General features: G+C 36.5%; 1 protein-coding gene across 6 annotated transcripts in view; it reads right to left on the reverse strand.

The window, feature by feature from the left end:
- The window catches only part of USP37 (ubiquitin specific peptidase 37), a 94,996-nt gene that overhangs the window by 69,222 nt on the left and 3,897 nt on the right, over positions 1-21,877 (reverse strand). For 5 of the 6 annotated variants that reach the window (XM_012740235.3, XM_012740237.3, XM_012740232.3 and 2 more), the window contains exons 2-7: positions 20,630-20,770; positions 15,146-15,369; positions 12,416-12,587; positions 7,349-7,449; positions 3,042-3,220; positions 2,020-2,097 (exon numbers count right to left, since the gene is read on the reverse strand). In XM_012740235.3, the coding sequence (XP_012595689.1) occupies positions 2,020-2,097; positions 3,042-3,220; positions 7,349-7,449; positions 12,416-12,587; positions 15,146-15,301 (686 nt within the window). In that variant the 5' untranslated portion in view covers positions 15,302-15,369; positions 20,630-20,770. The remainder of the gene's footprint in view (positions 1-2,019; positions 2,098-3,041; positions 3,221-7,348; positions 7,450-12,415; positions 12,588-15,145; positions 15,370-20,629; positions 20,771-21,877) is intronic. The other variant, XM_012740233.3, reaches the window with a different exon arrangement.

The raw sequence follows: 21,877 nt of genomic DNA on the forward strand, positions 1-21,877 counted from the left end.
CTGATGATAATCTGAGACCATATAGGGTCAAAAAAATCCAACTGTTTCTGATTCAGAAACTGAGGCAATGATAAGAGTTAACTACAGAGGCAGTTTTGTCAAAAAACAACTCTGATATTAGTACTAGGGGAAACTGGGTAAGGGGCCTACAAGGACAGTCTATATTATCTTTCCAACTTTTTTAAAAATCTAAAATTATTCCAAAATAAAAAAGTGTATTGAAATAAAACAAAACAACAACAAAAAAACGAAATTAAAAATACTGGCCCCAATGCTTTCTCAAGCCTATAAAAGCATGGTTGTTTTACCTTTAAAGAATCTTTCAGACCTCTGGACACTTCCAAACTTTCATAAGTAAGCTACAAAAGCTATGTGGCCCTAAGGAAGAAGACAGTCTTCAAAATCTACTTTGGTGACGGGCTTCAAAGAAAACAGACAAGGAAAACCTATCAGAGAACAAAGCCAGGGATCTATGGAGTACAGTGAGGAAGGGCATTTCTCCAAGAAAACAGAACCAGACTGCCTGATGAGCTAACTAGGAACCTATTCCACTGTCTTCACTGTTCTCACAATTTCTAACCAGCAAGATTTTAACACTGCTATAGACCAGAGACTCCTCCAATTTCCTTTTATTAACTCTTTTGACAGACATTTTTATTGTGGTTATCCTGTTACTATTCTGGCTATGTATAATAACAGGTGCATGTGCTTGGGAGTGGGCAATATCGATTTACTTGCCTTTTAGTTTTTAGACATGAGACCATGAGGGACATGGTTCAAGGCACATTTGGACCTTATAAATAAGTCTTATAAAGAAGACTACATCCTGAGAGAAAGATCACCCAGAGATCCTAGACTCTGAGCTGGATATGATGTTCACATGAGACTTGGAACCTGTCTCCATTAGTATGGGGGTAAGAGTGTTCTACGTACAGGAAGAATGGTGAATGGGGTATTTCAGTGGCCAGAGGGGTAAGCAGATAGTTGTCCCCAAATAAACATTGTACCCTTGTGCCATAATAGTTAAATTTTGGCTAAGCATATTTCTCATAACTTGATATAATCATGTGACTAAGTTTTGGCCATTGTGACACGCACAAAAGCAGTGTGTACAATTTCCAGCAAAAGCAGTATGCCCTCCTTTTGCTCCTTTCCACTAGTAGGAATAGAAACATGAGAGTGGAGAATGTCCACAAAATGAAAGCTACTTGTTAAGGATGGTAGATCAATAAGATAGAAGGAATCTGAGTCCAGGGTGACTATAGTTTTAGATACCAGTCCTATTCCCTACCCAGACTTTTATACCTGTTACAGCAGTAAACCAATTAATACAAAGTTTCTTTGGCTTTTTTCCAACTCCTTTCTGGTGAGCCCTTTACCTCAAATACCAGTTAAATGACTATCAACTGATTTCTGTTAAGATATTATCTGAGGTATTAACTATGTAATAAGTTTTCTCTCCAACCAAAAAATAATAATAATAATAATCCTCACACGAGGAGGAAGAGGATTATGAGCTGGTGACGGTCCTGCTACAGAACTATTCCCTTTTGTTCAACCAAGAAAACATCTCTGAAATATTAATGCTCCTTGCTTAGAATCCATGTAGGTTCACAACCTTTTACCCCTAGGTTGACTTTTTATATGAATAAAGCAAGAAAGAATAAAAATTTTAAAATTAAGCATAAAGGGAAGAAAGAAGGAAAGGGTTCACACTAAAAACAGCAGCCTGCAAGAAACACCTGGTTAGAGTTCTTCCGTTCTATTCTTCCCCTAATTATTGCAGATTTAAAAAGGCAGGCTAGGGGAAATGCGATGAAATGACCAAAGCAATAGCAGTGGCCAAATACCCTCTCTGTTGAGCCTACAGTTTACGGTCATCAAACACTTTAAATCCTGCTCTCCTATCTTTGGAAGTCTCATAAATTAAACACCACTCCCCCAGTATTCCCCAGTGGTTATAATTATCAGTATAAGAAACACTGATCTAGTGTCATAAAGGCTCTTAAAGCAACTTACGATGATGAATCATTTTCCTTAGGGTAATCCTCACTCAACTCTGAGCCAGATGATAGCATTCTTTTCCTCTTTTCAGTCCTATAGAGAGTAGAAGGAAAAAAAGGTTATTTTAAAAAGTCATAATTCATACTATTAAAAATTATAAACCAACACACCCAAGGACAGGCACTATGACTACTGTTATCTAATTCTCTACACCATATTTAACACACCTACTGCCACACTAGAAAAAGATTTTTTTGGCCGGGCATGGTGGCTCATGCCTGTAATCCTAGCACTCTGGGAGGCCTAGGTGGGCGGATTGCTCGAGGTCAGGAGTTCGAGATCAGCCTGAGCAAGAGTGAGACCCCCATCTCTACTATAAATAGAAATAAATTAATTGGCCAACTAATATATATAGAAAAAATTAGCTGGGCATGGTGGTGCATGCCTGTAGTCCCAGCTACTTAGGAGGCTGAGGCAGGAAGATTGCTTAAGCCCAGGAGTTTGAGGTTGCTGCGAGCTAGGCTGACGCCACGGCACTCAATCTAGCCTGGGCAACAAAGTGAGATTTGTCTCAAAAAAAATAAATAAATAAAAATAATTTTTTTTTTCCTTGGGGCCATGGTGTTTTATTACAGAAATAGAATAAAACTTCAAAAACAAAATGATCCTTTCTAATTTAATGAAAAAATTATTTTTTATTATTTTCTGTGTGTGAGTTATATGCAACTTGAAAAATAGTTCTCGCTGCTCCCAAGGTGAAGAGACATGTGAGTTACCTATGCATCCCAGACCCCAGGATCAAAACTAGCATGAGTTCAATACAACTCACATGGTAGTTTATGTGTTAAATATACTGTATATATGCATGCTCAATCCACATCACTGACATAAACTATATATGACAAATATTTATAATCATCTACCAAAAATGTGCTCTATACTTCTTTCTCTTCAAATTACTGATCTTTCTAAAAGGCCTAAAAGACATTTATAAACAGGTAAAGCTAATGAATAAGGAAAAGAAAAGTCTTTCCTACCGATTTTCTAGTAATCCTGATCTTAGAGGTGTTGATGTAGCTGTCAAAGAAGGAACCGTCCGGGTAACAGCTATTCCATTTCCTGCTACAGTTTTAATCGATCCTCTACCTGGATTACCAAGAACTTTTCGCAATGGCATATCATCTTTAGTTTCCAAACTTCCTCTTTTTGAAGAGGTCTGTAAGAATAAAGTTTGAGATAGTTAAATCTTCAGATTAATTGGAATACATCTAGACCAGTGACTCTCACATGAGAAGCTTTAAAAATACAAATGGAGCCGGGCGCGGTGGCTCACGCCTGTAATCCTAGCTCTCTGGGAGGCCGAGGCGGGCGGATTGCTCAAGGTCAGGAGTTCAAAACCAGCCTGAGCAAGAGCGAGACCCCGTCTCTACTATAAATAGAAAGAAACTAATTGGCCAACTGATATATATATAAAAAATTAGCCGGGCATGGTGGCGCATGCCTGTAGTCCCAGCTACTCGGGAGGCTGAGACAGAAGGATCGCTCGAGCCCAGGAGTTTGAGGTTGCTGTGAGCTAGGCTGACGCCACGGCACTCACTCTAGCCTGGGCAACAAAGCGAGACTCTGTCTCAAAAAAAAAAAAAAAAAAAAAAATACAAATGGAGACACATCTCTGAGATTCTAACCTAACTGGTCTGGGGTGAGGCTCACTCACCAGTACTGTTTTTTGGTTTGTTTGTTTTTTTTAAAGCATTCCAGGTGATTCTAATATATAGTCAGTGTGAGAAATTGTGCTTGACACTTATTTTCCTATAGCATTCTTGTAAACTTAAAATTCTACAGCACACCTGGAGGCAGAAGACAAGAACCCTGCTCTGAATTACTAATTTAAAAAAAGACACAGAAAGACAGGGTTCTAGTGACTAGCATGAGAACTAATCTTTGGAGGAAAAAATATCCAATTATGATTTTTTTTTTTTTTTTTTTTTTTTTTTTTTTGAGACAGAGTCTCACTTTGTTGTCCAGGCTAGAGTGAGTGCCGTGGCGTCAGCCTAGCTCACAGCAACCTCAAACTCCTGGGCTCCAGTGATCCTTCTGCCTCAGCCTCCCGAGTAGCTGGGACTACAGGCATGCGCCACCATGCCCGGCTAATTTTTTTTTTTTATATATATATCAGTTGGCCAATTAATTTCTTTCTATTTATAGTAGAGACGGGGTCTCGCTCTTGCTCAGGCTGGTTTTGAACTCCTGACCTTGAGCAATCCGCCCGCCTCGGCCTCCCAAGAGCTAGGATTACAGGCGTGAGCCACAGCGCCCGGCCCCAATTATGATTTTAAGTTAAGAAGCAGAGAAAGTAACATTTGCTTGTCACAATTTAAATACCAAGTCCTGTGTAATCAACTAAATAGTCGTATGACTCTTGAGGGGGTTCTAGTCTGGAGGAATAAAATAAATATATGCAACGAAGGGAAGAAGGAAGGTGAGAGAGAGTCCACTGACAAAAGATGAATCAAAGAATCTACCCTAAAGACACAGCAAGAACATTCAGAGAGAATACAGCAATGTACACGTTAGGAAACAGTGCTTTACACAAACATTCTGCCAGTAAAGTTTTTTTTTTTTTTTTTTTTGAGACAGAGTCTCGCTTTGTTGCCCAGGCTAGAGTGAGTGCCATGGCGTCAGCCTAGCTCACAGCAACCTCAAACTCCTGGGCTCGAGTGATCCTTCTGCCTCAGCCTCCCGGGTAGCTGGGACTACAGGCATGCGCCACCATGCCTAGCTAATTTTTTTTTTTTTTATATATATCAGTTGGCCAATTAATTTCTTTCTATTTATAGTAGAGACGGGGTCTCGCTCTTGCTCAGGCTGGTTTTGAACTCCTGACCTTGAGCAATCCGCCCGCCTCGGCCTCCCAAGAGCTAGGATTACAGGCGTGAGCCACAGCGCCCGACCCAGTAAAGTTTTATATCTCTATATTAAGAGCTATATGGTTTCTCTATGGAAAATACATGCAAATTACTTTCTTTTACAGAATTATAATCTTAGGAAATATAAAAACTTCTAATATCATCTGGATGAATGGTTTAAAAAGTTAAATTTATTTTCAAATGGGTGATAAATTCTCAAGGTTCACAAATCAAATTTTAAAAGCCATACACAGTGAGAAGTCTCACTATCCCTCCTCCCCATCCATCCAGTTCTTCCACTTCCCATTCTCCCACTCCTTGTAAGTATTCTTCCCTTGTTTTGCCATGTAAATACAAATCAATATTTTATTCTTTTTGTTACATAAATAACATACTATACGGTTTTGCATCTTTTCAAAATTGTGACCATTGCCCCACAGTAAGAAATATTTCACATCAAAATCTATTATATATACATTTAATATCAAAATAAACATTTCAGAAATCAGTATATATCCTTAGTGTGTATAATGCCCTCTAATATGCTAAGTGAAGGAAACCAGACTCCTCTCCCCTCCAAAAATTACACACTGATTCCATCTATATGAAACTCCAGAAAATACAACATGATTTATAGTGACAGAAAGCAAATCAGTGATTGCTTTGAAATAGGGACCAGAGAGAAGGATTACAAAGGAGGATAAAGACATTTTAAAAGTTTATGGCTGGCCGGGCGCGGTGGCTCACGCCTGTAATCCTAGCACTTTGGGAGGCCGAGGCGGGCGGATCGCTCAAGGTCAGGAGTTCGAAACCAGCCTGAGCGAGACCCCATCTCTACCAAAAATAGAAAGAAATTAATTGACCAACTAAAAATATATATACAAAAAATTAGCCGGGCATAGTGGCGCATGCCTGTAGTCCCAGCTACTCGGGAGGCTGAGGCAGTAGGATCGCTGAGCCCAGGAGATTGAGGTTGCTGTGAGCCAGGCTGATGCCACGGCACTCACTCTAGCCTGGGCAACAAAGTGAGACTCTGTCTCAAAAAAAAAAAAAAAAAAAAAAAAAGTTTATGGCTATGTTCATCATGTTGACTATGATGATGACTTTAAAGGTGTACACATAAGCCAAAAATATCAAATATATTTAAATATGTACATTTTACTGTGCATCAATTATACTTAATAAAAATGTCTCCCCAAAAATCTAACCTATAAAAAGGACCTAACAAGGCCGGGAGCAGTGGCTCACGCCTATAATCCTAGCACTCTGGGAGGCCAAGGCGGGCAGATTGCTCGAGGTCAGGAGTTTGAAACCAGCCTGAGCAAGAGCGAGACCCGTCTCTACTATAAATAGAAAGAAATTAATTGGCCAACTAATATATATAGAGAGAAAAAATTAGCTGGGCATGGTGGCGCATGCCTGTAGTCCCTCCTGAGGCAGGAGGATTGTTTGAGCCCAGGAGTTTGAGGTTGCTGTGAGCAAGGCTGATGCCACGGCACTCACTCTAGCCTGGGCAACAAAGTGAGACTCTGTCTCAAAAAAAAAAAAAAAAAAAAGGACCTAACAAAAATGAAATCTTATTCATTGCTTTATCTGGTAAATGCACAAAGTAATAACCTCTTTGCACAGCCAAAGGGAACTCATAAATTTACTTACAAAAGGGCTTCAGAGTTTCTCTTATTTTATGCCTTGTTTCCCTTTGCAAAACAAATTAAGAGAGACATAAGGACTGTTAAATTGTGATAAGATTATTTACTGGTGCAGAGCAAGTCTCACAGCTGGCTGCATAAGATTTATAAAAGAAAAACTATTTAAAAAGCAAACAGAAGACCTCAACAAAACAGTCTGTTATCATGTAGTGTAAAGGCAAAGTTCATAATTTAGGATAGACCCAAAGGGCATTAAAGAAATCATACCAACAAGCATTTATAGAGCTGTTAGTATACAGTCTATATATACAGTGGGCTAAACACTTTTACCTCCATTATCTCTTAACAACCCTTGAAATATTATTGCTGTTTCAATTTTACAGATGGGTACTGAGGCTCCGGATAACTTGAGGAACTTTCCCAATGACCCATAGCTAAGTGGCAGCACCAAGTCTTGAACCCACATCTAACTCCAAAGCTATGCTTTTAAAAACAATACTGTGGTTCACAATGTTGACCATGAGGTATCAAGCAAAGGTTAAGTTGTGTTTAGTAAAACTATATGTAAAAAGGGAAGAATGTGACCAATCTTAGAAAGATTTTCATAAAAATAATTGAACAGATTGAGATAGCTAAACCAATAAATTTCAGATATATGGAAAATACCCTTGTGACAATGCCAAAAATATTAGGCATTACAGTCTAAATTCTTTCTGCAACTACCTTATATGATGTCTACCTATGATTATCATTTTTTTTAAAAAGCCAAAAAGATTCAAATGAACATACCTGATTGTCCGAATAAGAAAGCTGCCTATTGGTTTCCTTCTGTGAGGTCCTACTGCCCAGAATGACTCCAAAACTACCAGACCCCTGAGAAGGTTTCATGGCTGATAATAAAAAATAAAAAAAATCCCAAATCACTCACTGTAATAAAAAGATTTATCATTATTATTTTATATAATATTGAAGAAATAGAATAGCAGGAAAAAGATAAAATAAATCAAAGTGCTTATTAACCAATTTTTCTGATAAAATGTATATCTGATATATAGTAACTAAAATTCAGAGCTAGAATCTCAAGAAAATAATTAAATAACACAAAAATCTGAAAAAAAATTTAATAGATGGATAAAATTCACAAAGCAAAAACAAAATGTCTGTCTAAAAGTACATTCAGAAAAAAAAGAAAATGCCAGAAATTCTCCTCTATAAATACTTAGCAATTTTTTTGTTACGAAAAACCATTACATTTTATTAGTTAAAATTGAGAACTATGATATATTCTGAATAAAACACTAGAACATTACAATGCTAATAGATAAATGTGAATCGTGTGGAAGAATAGTCTATAGTGGTAGTTTTCATTAAACTCTTTAACTTTTCTCTCTTTAACTTCAAAAACAAGACTAATTTTTCATCAATCCTTGCTAAATAACTGCTACTGCCATTGAAAAAAGAAAGTGACTGTCATTTCCCATGCATTATTCCTACCACAGTCCCTAATAACCTATTACTCACTTCCCATAAAAATTCCAGTGTCTCTAAATTGTATCCCGATCTATTTCAGTGAATCAGTAGGACATTTCTTTCCTGTAACCCACTATGCTCTTCTTTCAGGAGAAACGTGAGCTGAATGTGTTAAGAATGATGATTGATATCATAGTTTTGTTTTTCTCTGCCCACTGTCATCCTCTCTATATCAGTAAATAGTTAATCTCAAAGGAGAAGATATGGTAGCTCATATCAATATTCTAGCACTATGGGAAACAGAGTTGGGAGAACTGCTTGAGTCCAAAGTTCAAAACTAGCCTGGCAAACATATTGCAACCTCATCTCTAAAAAAATTTTAAAAATTAGCTGTACCAGGTACTGTGCACTTGTTGTGCCAGCTATCCTCAAGAAAGACAGAAAGACAGCTTCAGCCTTTGAGTGTGCAATGAGCTATGATCATATCACTGCACTCCCTGGGCAACAGAACAAAACACTATCCCCATTTAAAAAAAAACACATGGCCGGCGCGGTGGTTCATGCCGGTAATCCTAGCACTCTGGGAGGCTGAGGCAGGAAGATCGCTCGAGGTCAGGAGTTCAAGATCAGTCTGAGCAAGAGCGAGACTCCGTCTCTACTAAAAATAGAAAGAAATTAATTGGCCAACTAAAAATATATAGAAAAAAAATAATCAAGCATAGTGGCGCATGTCTGTAGTCCCAGCTACTTGGGAGGCTGAGGCAGAAGGAATGAGTGAGCCCAGGAGTTTGAGGTTACTGTCAGCAAGGCTGATGCCACGACACTCTAGTCTGGGCAACAGAGTGAGACTCTGTCTCAAAAAAAAAAAAAATTAAAAAACAACAACAACAAAAAAACCCAAACAAAACATATATGTATATGAAAGGACTGTCGGAAAGTACCCAGCCATTATTATTTTTTTTTTTTTTCTTAGAACCAGTATGCTAGGACAGCCATTATTAATATAACAAGAACATATTGCATGGCTGGATACTTTCCAGACAGACCTTGCATTTATCTCAAAAGACAGTGTCCTTTTTCTTCCAGGAAACAGGATACAAATGATCCTCAGTAATCAATTCAGACCCCCAGACACCACAATGAAATCTCGGTAAGGAAAGCATAGGAAGAGATTTGAAAGTTCAGGTTAAAAGTCTTAAGGAGTAAAGCAGCCTTTTGAAAGAACCTGAAATAATTAAATATTGTATAAGCTAAATACAACAGACCATTTCCACATGTCCTTTCACCTTTGACATACATCATGTTATAAGAGGAAACACATTTTGACTTGTAATTATTCCCCAGCAGGTAGTATCATGGATTATTTCTTGTATAAATCCTTGATGTTCTAAAGTAATGATCTGTGAGTATTAGTATTAGCTTCACCATAAACATTTCATTTGCATGGTTTCATTCAAGATGTACATTTTGATGTGTAGTAAGTGGTGAGGCATGGACAAGAGCCTTTCCCAAATACATGTGATTTCTCTTTAGTATGAAATACTTAGTAATTAACACTATGGAAAAGTTTGTCACTGTGTATCGATGGCATGTACACTACCACTGGATGCCAAGGGAACATGTCAGAAACAGTGACAGGTATATATTACTAATAACATATACTCCAAAGTATTCTCTACAAGTAAAAGGTTATAAAGCAGAATAAACGGCTTCTACTGCAAAGAAATTACTGTTGGTTTAAACAACATTCAAGGCACTGTATAAATATGAATTTGTATGCTTTAAAAATATTTTACACTTTAATTTGGTTAGCCAATTTCCCATTGACAATCATTTGGAATGTTTTAACTTTTCAAAATTGCAAATAATGCTTAATATCTTTTCATATATCTTCTAGTACTAATGGAATTATTTTGGGGGGGATAAACTACTTTGAATAATAATTGCTGAGTTAAAGGACATACAATTTTAAACTAAACTGACATTACCACATACTCCTCAAAAAAAATTCTTTAAGCTCCTACTAAGTATATGAGAGTATATCACCTCTCCTCATACTGTTGTTGCCAATGTGATGGTAAGAAACTGAGTTTAATTATTAGTAAAGTTGAGAATTTTTCATTTTAATGGCCATAAATTTTTCTCCTGAATTCCCTATTTGCAGTTTTTTATCCATGTCTTTCCTCAGTTTTCTTTCTTCTTACAAATTTGCAAAATAGGTCTTTTTATATTCACAGTGTTAACTTCATCACTCTGGCCGATATTTTCTTCCTTTGTCTTTTTTTCCTTGCTGCAGAGATTATCTAAATTTTTTACAAAGTCTAAGTTATCAATCTGTTCCTCTATTTATTGTAATTTTTATGTAATACCAAGAAAGGTCTTTTCCATTCAGAGATTATGTTAAAATCCACTCTCCTCTTTTAATAATATTTCTATCACTTTCGCATGCATTTTAATCATATTTTATGTTTTTACATTCAAATCTCTGGGATCAATGTGAAATTTAATTAGATGAAAGAAAATAAAGATCCAGCTTTACCATCTTCTTAAATGGTTGGTTAGCTGTCCTATTTTTGGATAACACTGTCAAATATTAGTCTTTTTTCCACTGATTTGGAATGTCATACTTACCATATATTAAATGTTTTATATTTTTCAAAGTATTTTTATACTCATTACCTTACTCTGGTCTCTTCAAAGTATATGATATCATCTTTGGGCAACTAAGGCAACTAAACCCAAGATTAAAATGGCTTGTCCAAGATTATAAAATGAGTCAGAATTAAGCCCACAACTAGCTACTCTAATAACAGCCATGATTTACTGAGTGCCTAGCATGTGGAAGTAATGCTTTACATTTACGGGCTCTCATTCTTTAAAAAGCCCTGAAATTAAGGTGACATAACCTTCATTTTAGAGACAAGGAAACTAAAACTGTTAAGTGATTTGCCTAAAACCACATAGGAAATTATAAGCAGAGCTGGAATTTCAAAGCAAATCTGTTTAGGTCTACAGCCTGTATTTTTCCATGATGCCATGTTGTTCAAACTTGGGTCCCCAGACAGTATTCTGTGCTTTCCACTTCAGATGTATTTAAAGACATCCTTTTCAATTCTTTTTTTTTTTTTTGAGACAGAGTCTCACTTTGTTGCCTGGGCTAGAGTGCCGTGGCATCAGCCTAGCTCGTAGCACCTCAAACTCCTGGGCTCAGGCGATCCTCCTGCCTCAGCCTCCCGAGTAGCTGGGACAACAGGCATATGCCATCATGCCTGGCTAATTTTTTCTATATATTTTTAGTAGGCCAATTAATTTCTTTCTAGTTTTAGTAGAGACGGGGTCTCACTCTTTCTCAGTCTGGTTTCGAACTCCTGATCTTGAGCGATCCGCCCGCCTCAGCCTCCCAGAGTGCTAGGATTATAGGCATGAGCCATTGTGCCCAGCCCTTTTCAATTATTTTTTTATTTTTTTTAATTTTAGCATATTATGGGGGTACAAGTGTTAAGGTTACTTACATTGCCCGTGCCTTTTCAATTCTTAAGACAGTGACTCAATTACTATTATGGATATAATGGGATAAAACAAAAACAGCAATATAGACACAATCCCCGATATAGTCTAAGAATTTTAAATAGTACTCAATTTCTGTATTCTAAAATTCTTTATACTTTAAGCCAGGTTTAAGGAAAAAAACCAAAACAGTAATAAAATTCAATAGTTTCACAAATTGACATAGCTCAGATTTAGTGGCATGAACACTTGAGTAGGTACTAAATAGCAAACAGCCACAAAAAGGTTTTATTTTACAAGGAGAATAGCATGTCAAATAGAGAAATTAACTAAACACAACCAAGGTGGCACCGCTACACCTTGGTTTTCTAACACATATTAATTTTCATATGACGAACCATCCTTGCATTCTAGAAATAAATCCCACTTGCATATGGTATATAATCCTTTTAATGTGTTGTTGAATTCACTAGTATTTTGTTGAGGACTTTTACATGAATACGGTATTCATGAGGAATATTGGTCTGTAGTCCAGTCATATTCTTTTTTTTTTTTTGAAACAGGGTCTTGCTCTGTCACCCAGGCTAGAGTGCAGTAGTATCATCATAGCTCACTACAATCTCAAACTCCTGGGCTCAAGCAATTAGTCCTGCCTCTGCCTCCTGAGTAGTTGTGACTAGAGGCATGCATCACCATGCCCTGCTAGTTTTCCTATTTTTTATACAGATGGGATCTCACTCTTGCTCAGGCTGGTCTCGAACTCCTGGCCTCAAGCAATCCTCCCACCTCAGCCTCCTAAAGTGCTAGGATTACAGCCGTGAGCCACCTAGTCATATTCTTTTAAAATTGATGTTAGACCCTAGGACAAATAGTGCTCACCTGCATGAAGTCTGTTTTGATGGACTGCATCTAGAAACAGCCTCATTTCCTCTGCATCCTTACTTGGTACTTTGTCAATAGACAAGAAACTGTTATCTTGTAGAGTTAACATCAGGCGGCTTTGTTTTGTTCCACTGGGTCGAAGCACCACATTTTTAATGTTATGACTTAGCTGATCAAGACAAAAGGGAAATTATCTTATCATCAAAAGTATATGATAAAGTATCATTTGTATAATGAATACTAAACTTTATACTTTCCAAGTTAAATTTTTCACTCTTACCCATAGTAATTTAATTTTTTACAACCAAAAGGAGTTCCCATTTCTTGATACATTTAATCAAAGATTTAACTTTTAGGAGATGCAAACACATCCACTGAGTCTTCACGTAATGTCATCAATTGGTTCTTAGAAATTGCAAGTTTAAGCAAAAGGACATATAGCAGGTCCTCAAATAACATAATTTCCTTCAATGTCATTTCATTATAACATTGATAAGGAAAAAAACTGGTTTCATTATCCACAATTTCACGTAGTCACAGTTTTTAAGAACCTATCAATGATGTTAAGTGAAGACTTATTCTACTATTATTAATAAAATTCACCTTACAGAGTAATCTTCACATTTTTGATCTTATTAGGGAATCTCACATTTTCAAATACAGTTGTAGAGGATAAAAATTAGTGAGTAAACACTAATTTTCAGAGCCTAAATAGGCATATCATTACCAGTTTAGAAAACACAATTGGATTAGAGTCTTTTTCTTTCTTTTTAAACAAAAACATATATGATATTTGGCAAATTGTTTAGTAGCTGCAATGTAAAAGTATATAGTAATCCAAGCTACAATCCTGAAGAGAATTCCAAACTCTCAAAAACACATAAAAAATAAGCCTTTACCAATATAAGAACACATCATTTTTTCTTTAACTGTCTAAGCAGACTCATTTAACTGTAATTCAATCAAAAGATCCTGTGCACCCTGGAATTCTCTTAGCTTACTAATACTCCTCCCCAGAACTGATTCAACCATTCATCTTAGAGCAGGCTCTCCCAGATGTTGGAAATGTGCTATGGAGCAGTAATTTTAATTTTCGCTTAAATGAAATTTTTCCAAGGCTAAATTAATAAATCTTACAGTTTACTATCTAAATAATTCCCAAAGTCAAGCAGCCTAATCTCTAATGTTCTCCCTCAGCAGGCATATATAAAGGTTTCTAAAGCTGCCTTTTGCTGAAGACATATCCTCCAAACAGCACAAAGTAATATTTTCATAATTTTTAGATAAGCATGAAAAACAATTTTAACAGTTTATATTCAAATTTTAAATTATGTTTGGGAGGTGAAGCTTATTAGCTTCAAATTAGGTCTTAAAATAACATCCTTCTGGCCGGGCTCGGTGGCTCATGCCTGTAATCCTAGCACTCTGGGAGGCTGAGGCAGGAGGATCACTCGGGGTCACGAGTTCGAAACCAGCCTGAACAAGAGTGAGACCCAATCTCTACTCTAAATAGAAAGAAATTAATTGGATAACTAGTATATATAGAAAAAATTAGCTGGGCATGGTGGCGCATGCCTGTAGTCCCAGTCACTCGGGAGGCTGAGGCAGGAGGATTGCTTGAGCCCAGGAGTTTGAGGTTGCTGTGAGCTAGGCTGACGCCACGGCACTCACTCTGGCCTGGGCAACAAAGTGAGACTCTGTCTCAAAAAAGAAAAAAAAAAAAAAAAAATGTCCTCGAGTAGAAATTTTTTAGGAAAACACAATAACTAGTTTTAGATGTTTTAACTCCAAAATATTTAAATAAGCAGTTTAGCATGCAAATGGAAAACAGATAACATAAAGGCATTATTTCAGTCAATTTGCCACTTTTTAAATATTAAAGCTAAATATAAGAAAGAAAGTTTGTTCTTTAACACACAAGATGAGAATAATCTTGACCTTGATTACTACAACAACTGAAAAGCCCATCTAGCCCCATAATTTCAGTAAGTACCCATATGGTAAAGATTTCCAACTCTTTCTGTATCTTAAGTCCAGATCTCTGTGAGGGGGCTTCTTCAGTCTTGTTTACTTTCTGAATGCCTAACAATTCAAGATAACTTGATATGGCTGAAGCAGGCGGATCGTTTGAGCTCAGGAGTTCGAGACCAGCCTGAGTAAGAGCAAGACCCCCATCTCTACCAAAAATAGAAAAATTCAGCCAGGCATGGTGGCACATGCCTATAGTCCCAGCTACTTGGGAGGCTGAGGCAAGAAGGATCGCTTGAGCACAGGATTTTGAGGTTGCTGGGAGCTAGGCTGATGCCACGGCACTTTAGCCAGGGCAACAGAGTGAGACTCCGTCTCAAAAAAAAAAAAAAAAAAAAGCTAACACTAAATAATGATGAAGCTATCATATATGTTAAGGTAAAAAGGAATAACTAAAGTTATCCAAGTGTGGTTTTTAAAATAGCTTAGATATAGTGTGTCCAAACTCTTCTCAGCTTCCTCCCACCAGTTTTCTTTATAATTATGGTGACTACTTCCTACTCTTTATTATAAGCCAGTAACAATGCTGCTGAATAATTCATAAAATGTGTACACAAAAGTATTAGTGTCCTGGAAATAAGAAGCAAAAAATATTAGTATTAATCTAGGAGGGCTATTGAGATGTTTACTATAGTACAGAACACCTATTTACTAAAGGATCTTATTTAAGATCTCTTCCAAATTGAAGTTTGGTAATACCTGAAATATCCTTGGAATTCCTCCAGTATTGTAGTGAACTATTAGGCTGATTTTATTCTCTTTTTCTGCAATTTCAAAGGATCCTTCTTTCCACTTTGTAATCCCAGTCTGCATACTTCGAATTCTGATAGGACCATGTATCTTCAGAGGAGACATATTTTCTTTAAAAATAAATTGCTTCTAGCCAAATTAAAAAGCAAAAATACACCTTCACTTGATAGGTTCTAAGGAAGAAAAATAAAATAGCAAATTACAATTTTCTAGTTATTAAAATCATTTCTAACCACCTTTAATTTCTTCTGTACATCTTCCCTTCTTTGCCATGTGTCCAGTACCTACCATGTTTCCCCCAAAATAAGACAGGGTCTTATATTTATTTTTCCTCAAGAAGACACCCTAGGGCTTATTTTCAGGGGATGTGTTATTTTCCCCTCAAAGCCTAAGCTTGCAGCATGCACAGGATGGTTGGGACCTGACAGGGGAAGCCGACCTTGTTGGTGGGGCTGCCCACAACTTTCCTGTCACCTCTAGGATAGTAGCTGTCATGATGGGGCAGATGAGAAGGGCTGCTCGTCTTCTTTACCACTCCGTGACGAAATGCTTGGGTTGTGCAGATACGCTACATACCATGCCCATTACTAGGTCTTATTTTTGGGGTAGGGCTTATATTGCGCAAATGCTTAGAAATCCTGCTAGGGCTTATTTTATGGGTAGGTCTTATTTTCGGGAAACACAGTACATCTATTAGTACCTAAATTCTACATTTTGTACCATTCACAACCACACTGCTGTCACTAAAGACATGCCAATTAGGAATAAGAAAGATTCCATTCTTGATTTGACTGCATTTACCATTAAAGTGTTGATTCTTCCTTCATGAATGGTAATGGGTCTTACATTTAAAATATAAGTAAAAAAAATATTTTCAGTTATCTGACTCTACTTCTTAGAATAGAGTTCTTCCCAAAACATCAAAGTATATCATCAGATGATTCCTTCTAACAGTCAGCAGTCTAAGCATATCCTTCTGTATAGATGACATTAAATATATAAAAAATTTAAGAATAGTTAAAATAGTTCAACCTTCGGAATTATAATATTTGAGAAAATCAGTTAATCTCTGAGGAAAACAAATAAACACAAAAAATCTCTCTTCCTAAGAACCACCTACTATTTATAACATTACCATTCCAAGAAAGAAACTTTACTAATTTTATCTTTGACAAATACACAGGTTTCCTGAATGAACTTTTAATACTTAAAAATGGAAAACAGTAATGATAAATGTCTAAGACTCTTCAAACTAGCTTTACCAAAAGTCAGCAAGTTAGCAGCAGATATTATCAAATAATGTGTTATATATACATAAATATGCAATCATCTAAAATGTATAAACCAAATTTTATTTATACTACTTCCAAGCCTCTAAAAACATTGCCTCCAAAATGGATTCTTGCTTATAATTTAATAAATTAGAAATCATTAAACATTGCCTCTGCCTAAATGGCTCAACTAGAAAAGCTAGAAAAGGGAGTATATAATGTTAAAGGATCCTAGGTCTAGAAACAAGGAGCCAACTCTGCCACTTATTAATTTATAACTTATCTTCTCCAACCACAAATTTTCCCAACCATAAAATAGGAATAGCAAATGCTTAGTGTTGCAGAATAAAATGAGGTAACATATTTATTCCTTATCTACAACACCCCTTTCTCCAAAGACCTCAACAAATACGACGTTAACAGAGATTACCAACTCAGCTGCCTATAGAGGCCAGGCAAGTAACAGAAATGAATTAGGGGGCCGGGCGCGGTGGCTCACGCCTGTAATCCTAGCTCTCTGGGAGGCCGAGACGGGCGGATTGCTCGAGGTCAGGAGTTCGAAACCAGCCTGAGCAAGAGCGAGACCTCGTCTCTACTATAAATAGAAATTAATTGGCCAACTAATATATATAGAAAAAATTAGCCGGGCATGGTGGCGCATGCCTGTAGTCCCAGCTACTGGGGAGGCTGAGGCAGGAGGATTGCTTGAGCCCAGGAGTTTGAGGTTGCTGTGAGCTAGGCTGACGCCACGGCACTCACTCTAGCCTGGGCAACAAGTGAGACTCTGTCTCAAAAAAAAAAAAAAAAAAAAAAAAAAAAAAAAAAAAGAAATGAATTAGGCAGGCAAAATATGAACAACTGCTACCCAATCTAGTCAATTATTACCATGTAGAAATAGTGGGCCTGGCATAGACCATCTAATTTTTCAAGAAAATAAAGACAGCCAAACTTTTAGGTAAAACTGCCCATTTTTAATGGCAGGCAATGAATCCAAATTTATTTTTAAAAGCCACAAATCAAACAAAACCCATCTGCAGGCAGGATACAGCTTGGGGGCCCCTAGTTTGAGGCCTCTGGTTACCATAAAGCAAGTAACTGAGGATAAAATAAAAGAGATGTGAAAATACTTTCAAGAGTTGAAAGATGTTATGCACTGTAAGTTCTCTATAGTTATTCACTCACCTCATTAAATTTTTTGAGTGTCTCTGGCCAGTTTTTGTTTTGTTTTGTTTTGTTTTGTTTTTGAGACAGGGCTAGGGTATAATGGTGTCATCATAGCTCACTGCAACCTCAAACTTCTTGGCTCAAGCAATCCTCCTGCCTCAGCCTCCCAAGTAGCTACAGACATGCACCACCATGTCCAGCTAACTATTTTATATTTTGTAGAGATGGGGTTTACTACGTTGCTCAGGCTGGACTGCAACTCCTGGCCTCAAGAGATTCTCCTGCCTTGGCCTCCAAAAGTGCTAGGATTATAGGCGTGAGCCACCCTGCCTGGCCTGGATTTAGATATTAGTATAATTTGCTGGGTATATGAATCCATCAAAAGAGTCCATTACTGCTTATGGAACTATCTGTTAATATGACATTTCCCTCAAACTAGTAACTCTACAGAAATTTGGGGCAGCACTGTATATTTGTAAAACTTTTTTTGGAAATAATTATTTGTGGCTTCATTGTTTGGATATGTCCTTGAGATTTTTTTCTACTCTGTCTCTCAGCACTACAAGAATACATGGTTCTTCTCCTAACCTAGTTTCCCAGGCCAAAAACATGAGAGTTGTCTTTGACTTCTTTCTTTCTTTTTTTTGAGACAGAGTCTCACTCTGTTACCCAGGCTAGAGTGCCATGGCATCAGCCTAGCTCACAGCAACCTCAAACTCCTGGGCTCAAGCAATCCTGCTGCCTCAGCCTCCCAAGTAGCTGGGACTACAGGCATGTGCCATCATGTCTGGCTAATTTTTTTATATATATTGTTAGTTGTCAGCTAATTTCTATTCTTTTTTTAGTAGAGATGGTCTCCTTCTTGCTCAGGCTGGTCTCGAACTCCTGAGCTCAAACAATCCGCCCATCTCGGCCTCCCAGAGTGCTAGGATTAAAGGCGTGAGGCCACCACTCCCGGCCTGACTTCTTTCTTTATGATTATTGGTACTGGATTGGATGTGGAAGGTGAGAGGAGTCCTGTTAATTCTACCTCCACATACATTTCAGACAGCTTTATGACAAACTGCAGATCAAATCATATCACTTTCCTTCTTAATGTCATTCAGTGGCTCTCCACTGTCCTCACAGTAAAATCTAAATACATTAAAATGACAAAAACGCCCTTCAGGATCTAGGCCCTGCTTACCTCTTTATTCCCAATAAGCTCCCCAAATCCAGCCCCTAGAGCTACTTATATTAATAGTTTCCCCCAAAAAAGTCATGTTTTCATGCCACTATACCATCGCACACATTGTGGTCATTTCTAAAGGATGTTTATGTGTTCTCCCCAGCCCCAACCCTCCTTAAATTCTTCTAGCTCTAAAATCAAAGCTCACCTTAAATGTTACCCTCTTTAAGAAGCCTTTCCTAACTTCCTTTCAGTTGTTCTCTCCCCATAGCCATAGTGAGACTAATTAAATCCTTCTCTACCCTCCTGTTGCACTCTGTGCTATTTATCACACTATCATAAACTGTTTGTTTACCTCTTTGTCTCTATCTAGACCTTGCTATTTGAATACAAGAAATATGTTCTTTAAGCTCTGCATCTCCACTGAGCCAGTATCTGACACACAAGAAACAGAAACTCATTGTTAAGAATAATAAACAAATCAGCACTACCAATTTTATTCAATTTGCTGTTAAAATACACAACAGCAGATACTAGAATCATAAATCTCTTTTATTTGGCCAGTATAAGGTTATATTTACTAAGCTCTTTTACAGAGTATTGCTATGCACTGTATTATACATAACTCATCTTTTGAAGACACATTTAGGCTTATTCTATATGCAAATGAACTTCTCCACTAAATGCTGTTATAGCTTGTTAAGAAAAATCATTTATGAATAACAATATGCAGTTACAAAATGCATTATTAAAAAAATTAATGCCCAAACTGGGATTCATGTTATTGATTGCTTAATAAAGAAACTCCACAATAAGAGTCATATCTCTTGTCAAATTCCCTCATCTTTCTTTAAATGTTATTATTGGTCAGGGTACCAAAATAAAAGGGAATACAAAACCCCATTATCTTAGTATCTACCTTATATACCAAAAGTAAAAGCTATTGACCTTAAATTACTCCAACAAAACATATTATTACAAAATGACACTGGTTAATAAAATATAGCAATCAAGATTTTAAAGTTTAAAGTATATGAGAGATAAAAATTGTTATTGGTTACTTCTGTTTGTTTTTATCTAATTCTCGATGCATTTCAAACATTCTGATGCAGAGCTTTGGTTAACTATATAAAATTTTAGTTCAGATATTGAACATTTTCTTAACCATTTCTATTAGCAACCTTTCTTTCTTCTAAGAAAAAGCCTAAAAGATGAAGAAATAAAATTGATAGATAATAAATCTTTTTCTTGATGCCTCAATTTAGTCCATTACCTGCTTTTGTACTAAATGAAGTAATGATATCTACTGTTGTTCGTTCATTAAATTATCAGGGCTTGCCCTTCTTGGTTAAAAGAAAAAAAAAAACTAAGTATCTTTTGCAGTACAAAGCATGATCCAGTAACAGTTAAACTTTCTATGAACCTAAGACAAAGACAATAGGTTTCCCTAAACTCTGTAATACTAATTCTCTTACCAAAGCAAAATTGGGAAGACAAAGGATAATTAAAATGAATTATTCTTTAAGTATGTGCAAAGAAATTTCCCTTTCCCCAAATTTCTTCATAATTATTAAAGTTACTGTTCAACGTTGAGCATTCCATGAAAAAGTAATCAATAATTAACAATATTGACAAAAATGCTTCTACACCCTGTACATTAATCTAAATGCTCACATTTTAGGTACTGCTTTGAAAACATTCCTATCCAGAGGGTATAAAGAAAGAATGCTAAAGCATAAAACTATTATTACAAAATAAACACAGAAAACTCAATTCTTGCCAGTTTGCATACTCTTGTTAACTGATATCTAAAACAGAAATATTACTTACTTTTCAGTGACTTTTAATGAAAAACCCTACGTAATAACAATTCACCTTTATTCTGATCCTTGTCCCAAAGGCAAAGCACTCTTCTTGGGGCACTACTCATATTCTGCAATTATGCCAGTTCTCTGGAAGCCATCAATTTAGCTAAAGAAAATATAAATATACCTTTAAAAGAATCCAATATAGGAAATTAAAACTTAAAAGAAAGTGATCATTTATGCAACAAAGATTAACCCCTTATTTATAAACCACTGATTAGCTTAATGAAAATAGTTAAACACTATTATAAAATAGTTTATAACTATTATAAACCACTGATTAGCTTAATGAAAATAGTTAAAATATGATGTGCAACACACACACGCACACAAGATCATCAGAACTTTAGGAATTTATCTGTTGTGCAAAATGAAGAGCCTGCACCTTGATCAACTTGCAGTCTTGGTTTACTTATTCTTGCTACATTTTGAAACTAAGAAGTCAGTGAAAGAGTACATCGCTTGTTGACTTTATACACATTGTTACATAATTGATGTCTTACGTCTTAAAACACCAATTCCATGTGCTGATAAAAATTTCAAAAGTTAGGTAAACTTGGTGCTTTCACTTTTCTTTCAAAACTAACTTCATGGGTTTGTTTCACAAATTTAGGCTTCTCTAGGCCTGATCCCTGAAGTTCTACCCAAACATCCCTTTACTGCCTACATGAATGCTACAACATCAACTTTAAACTCATTTGTTCATTTAATAAAAAATCATCTGTTGAGCTACTCCAGTTTGAAGGCACTATGGTAGGAGTATAAATGTGAAGATGATACAATCCTTTCCTCATTAAAGGGCTCCTAGCCTTCCCTACTTTTGTCCTTCTGTCATCATTCAGGCAAGAAATCTTAGCATCAGCTTAAACTTCATCTCATCTATCCATATCCCAGTTTTTCCAGAGCTACTACCCTAATTCAACAATTTATCACTTTGCCATCACCTCACCCAATATTTATTACACAACATTTACTAAGCACAGTGCTAAGTGCCATAAATGCATAATTTCATTTAATTTTCACGATAATCCTAAGGGATTTTTATTATCCCTTATTTCATAGATGAGGAAATTGAGGTTTGGGAGATTAACTTATGCATACAGAATCAGTAAGAGATAAAGCTATGTCAAATGCTAGAATCTACATTCTTAACTAATACCACAGTTCATGCTCATCAATGAATTGCAGCAATCCCTTTCTAGCCTTCATTCTC

Source organism: Microcebus murinus, chromosome 8 (genome assembly GCF_040939455.1).
Source record: "Microcebus murinus isolate Inina chromosome 8, M.murinus_Inina_mat1.0, whole genome shotgun sequence".
NCBI lineage: Eukaryota > Metazoa > Chordata > Mammalia > Primates > Cheirogaleidae > Microcebus > Microcebus murinus.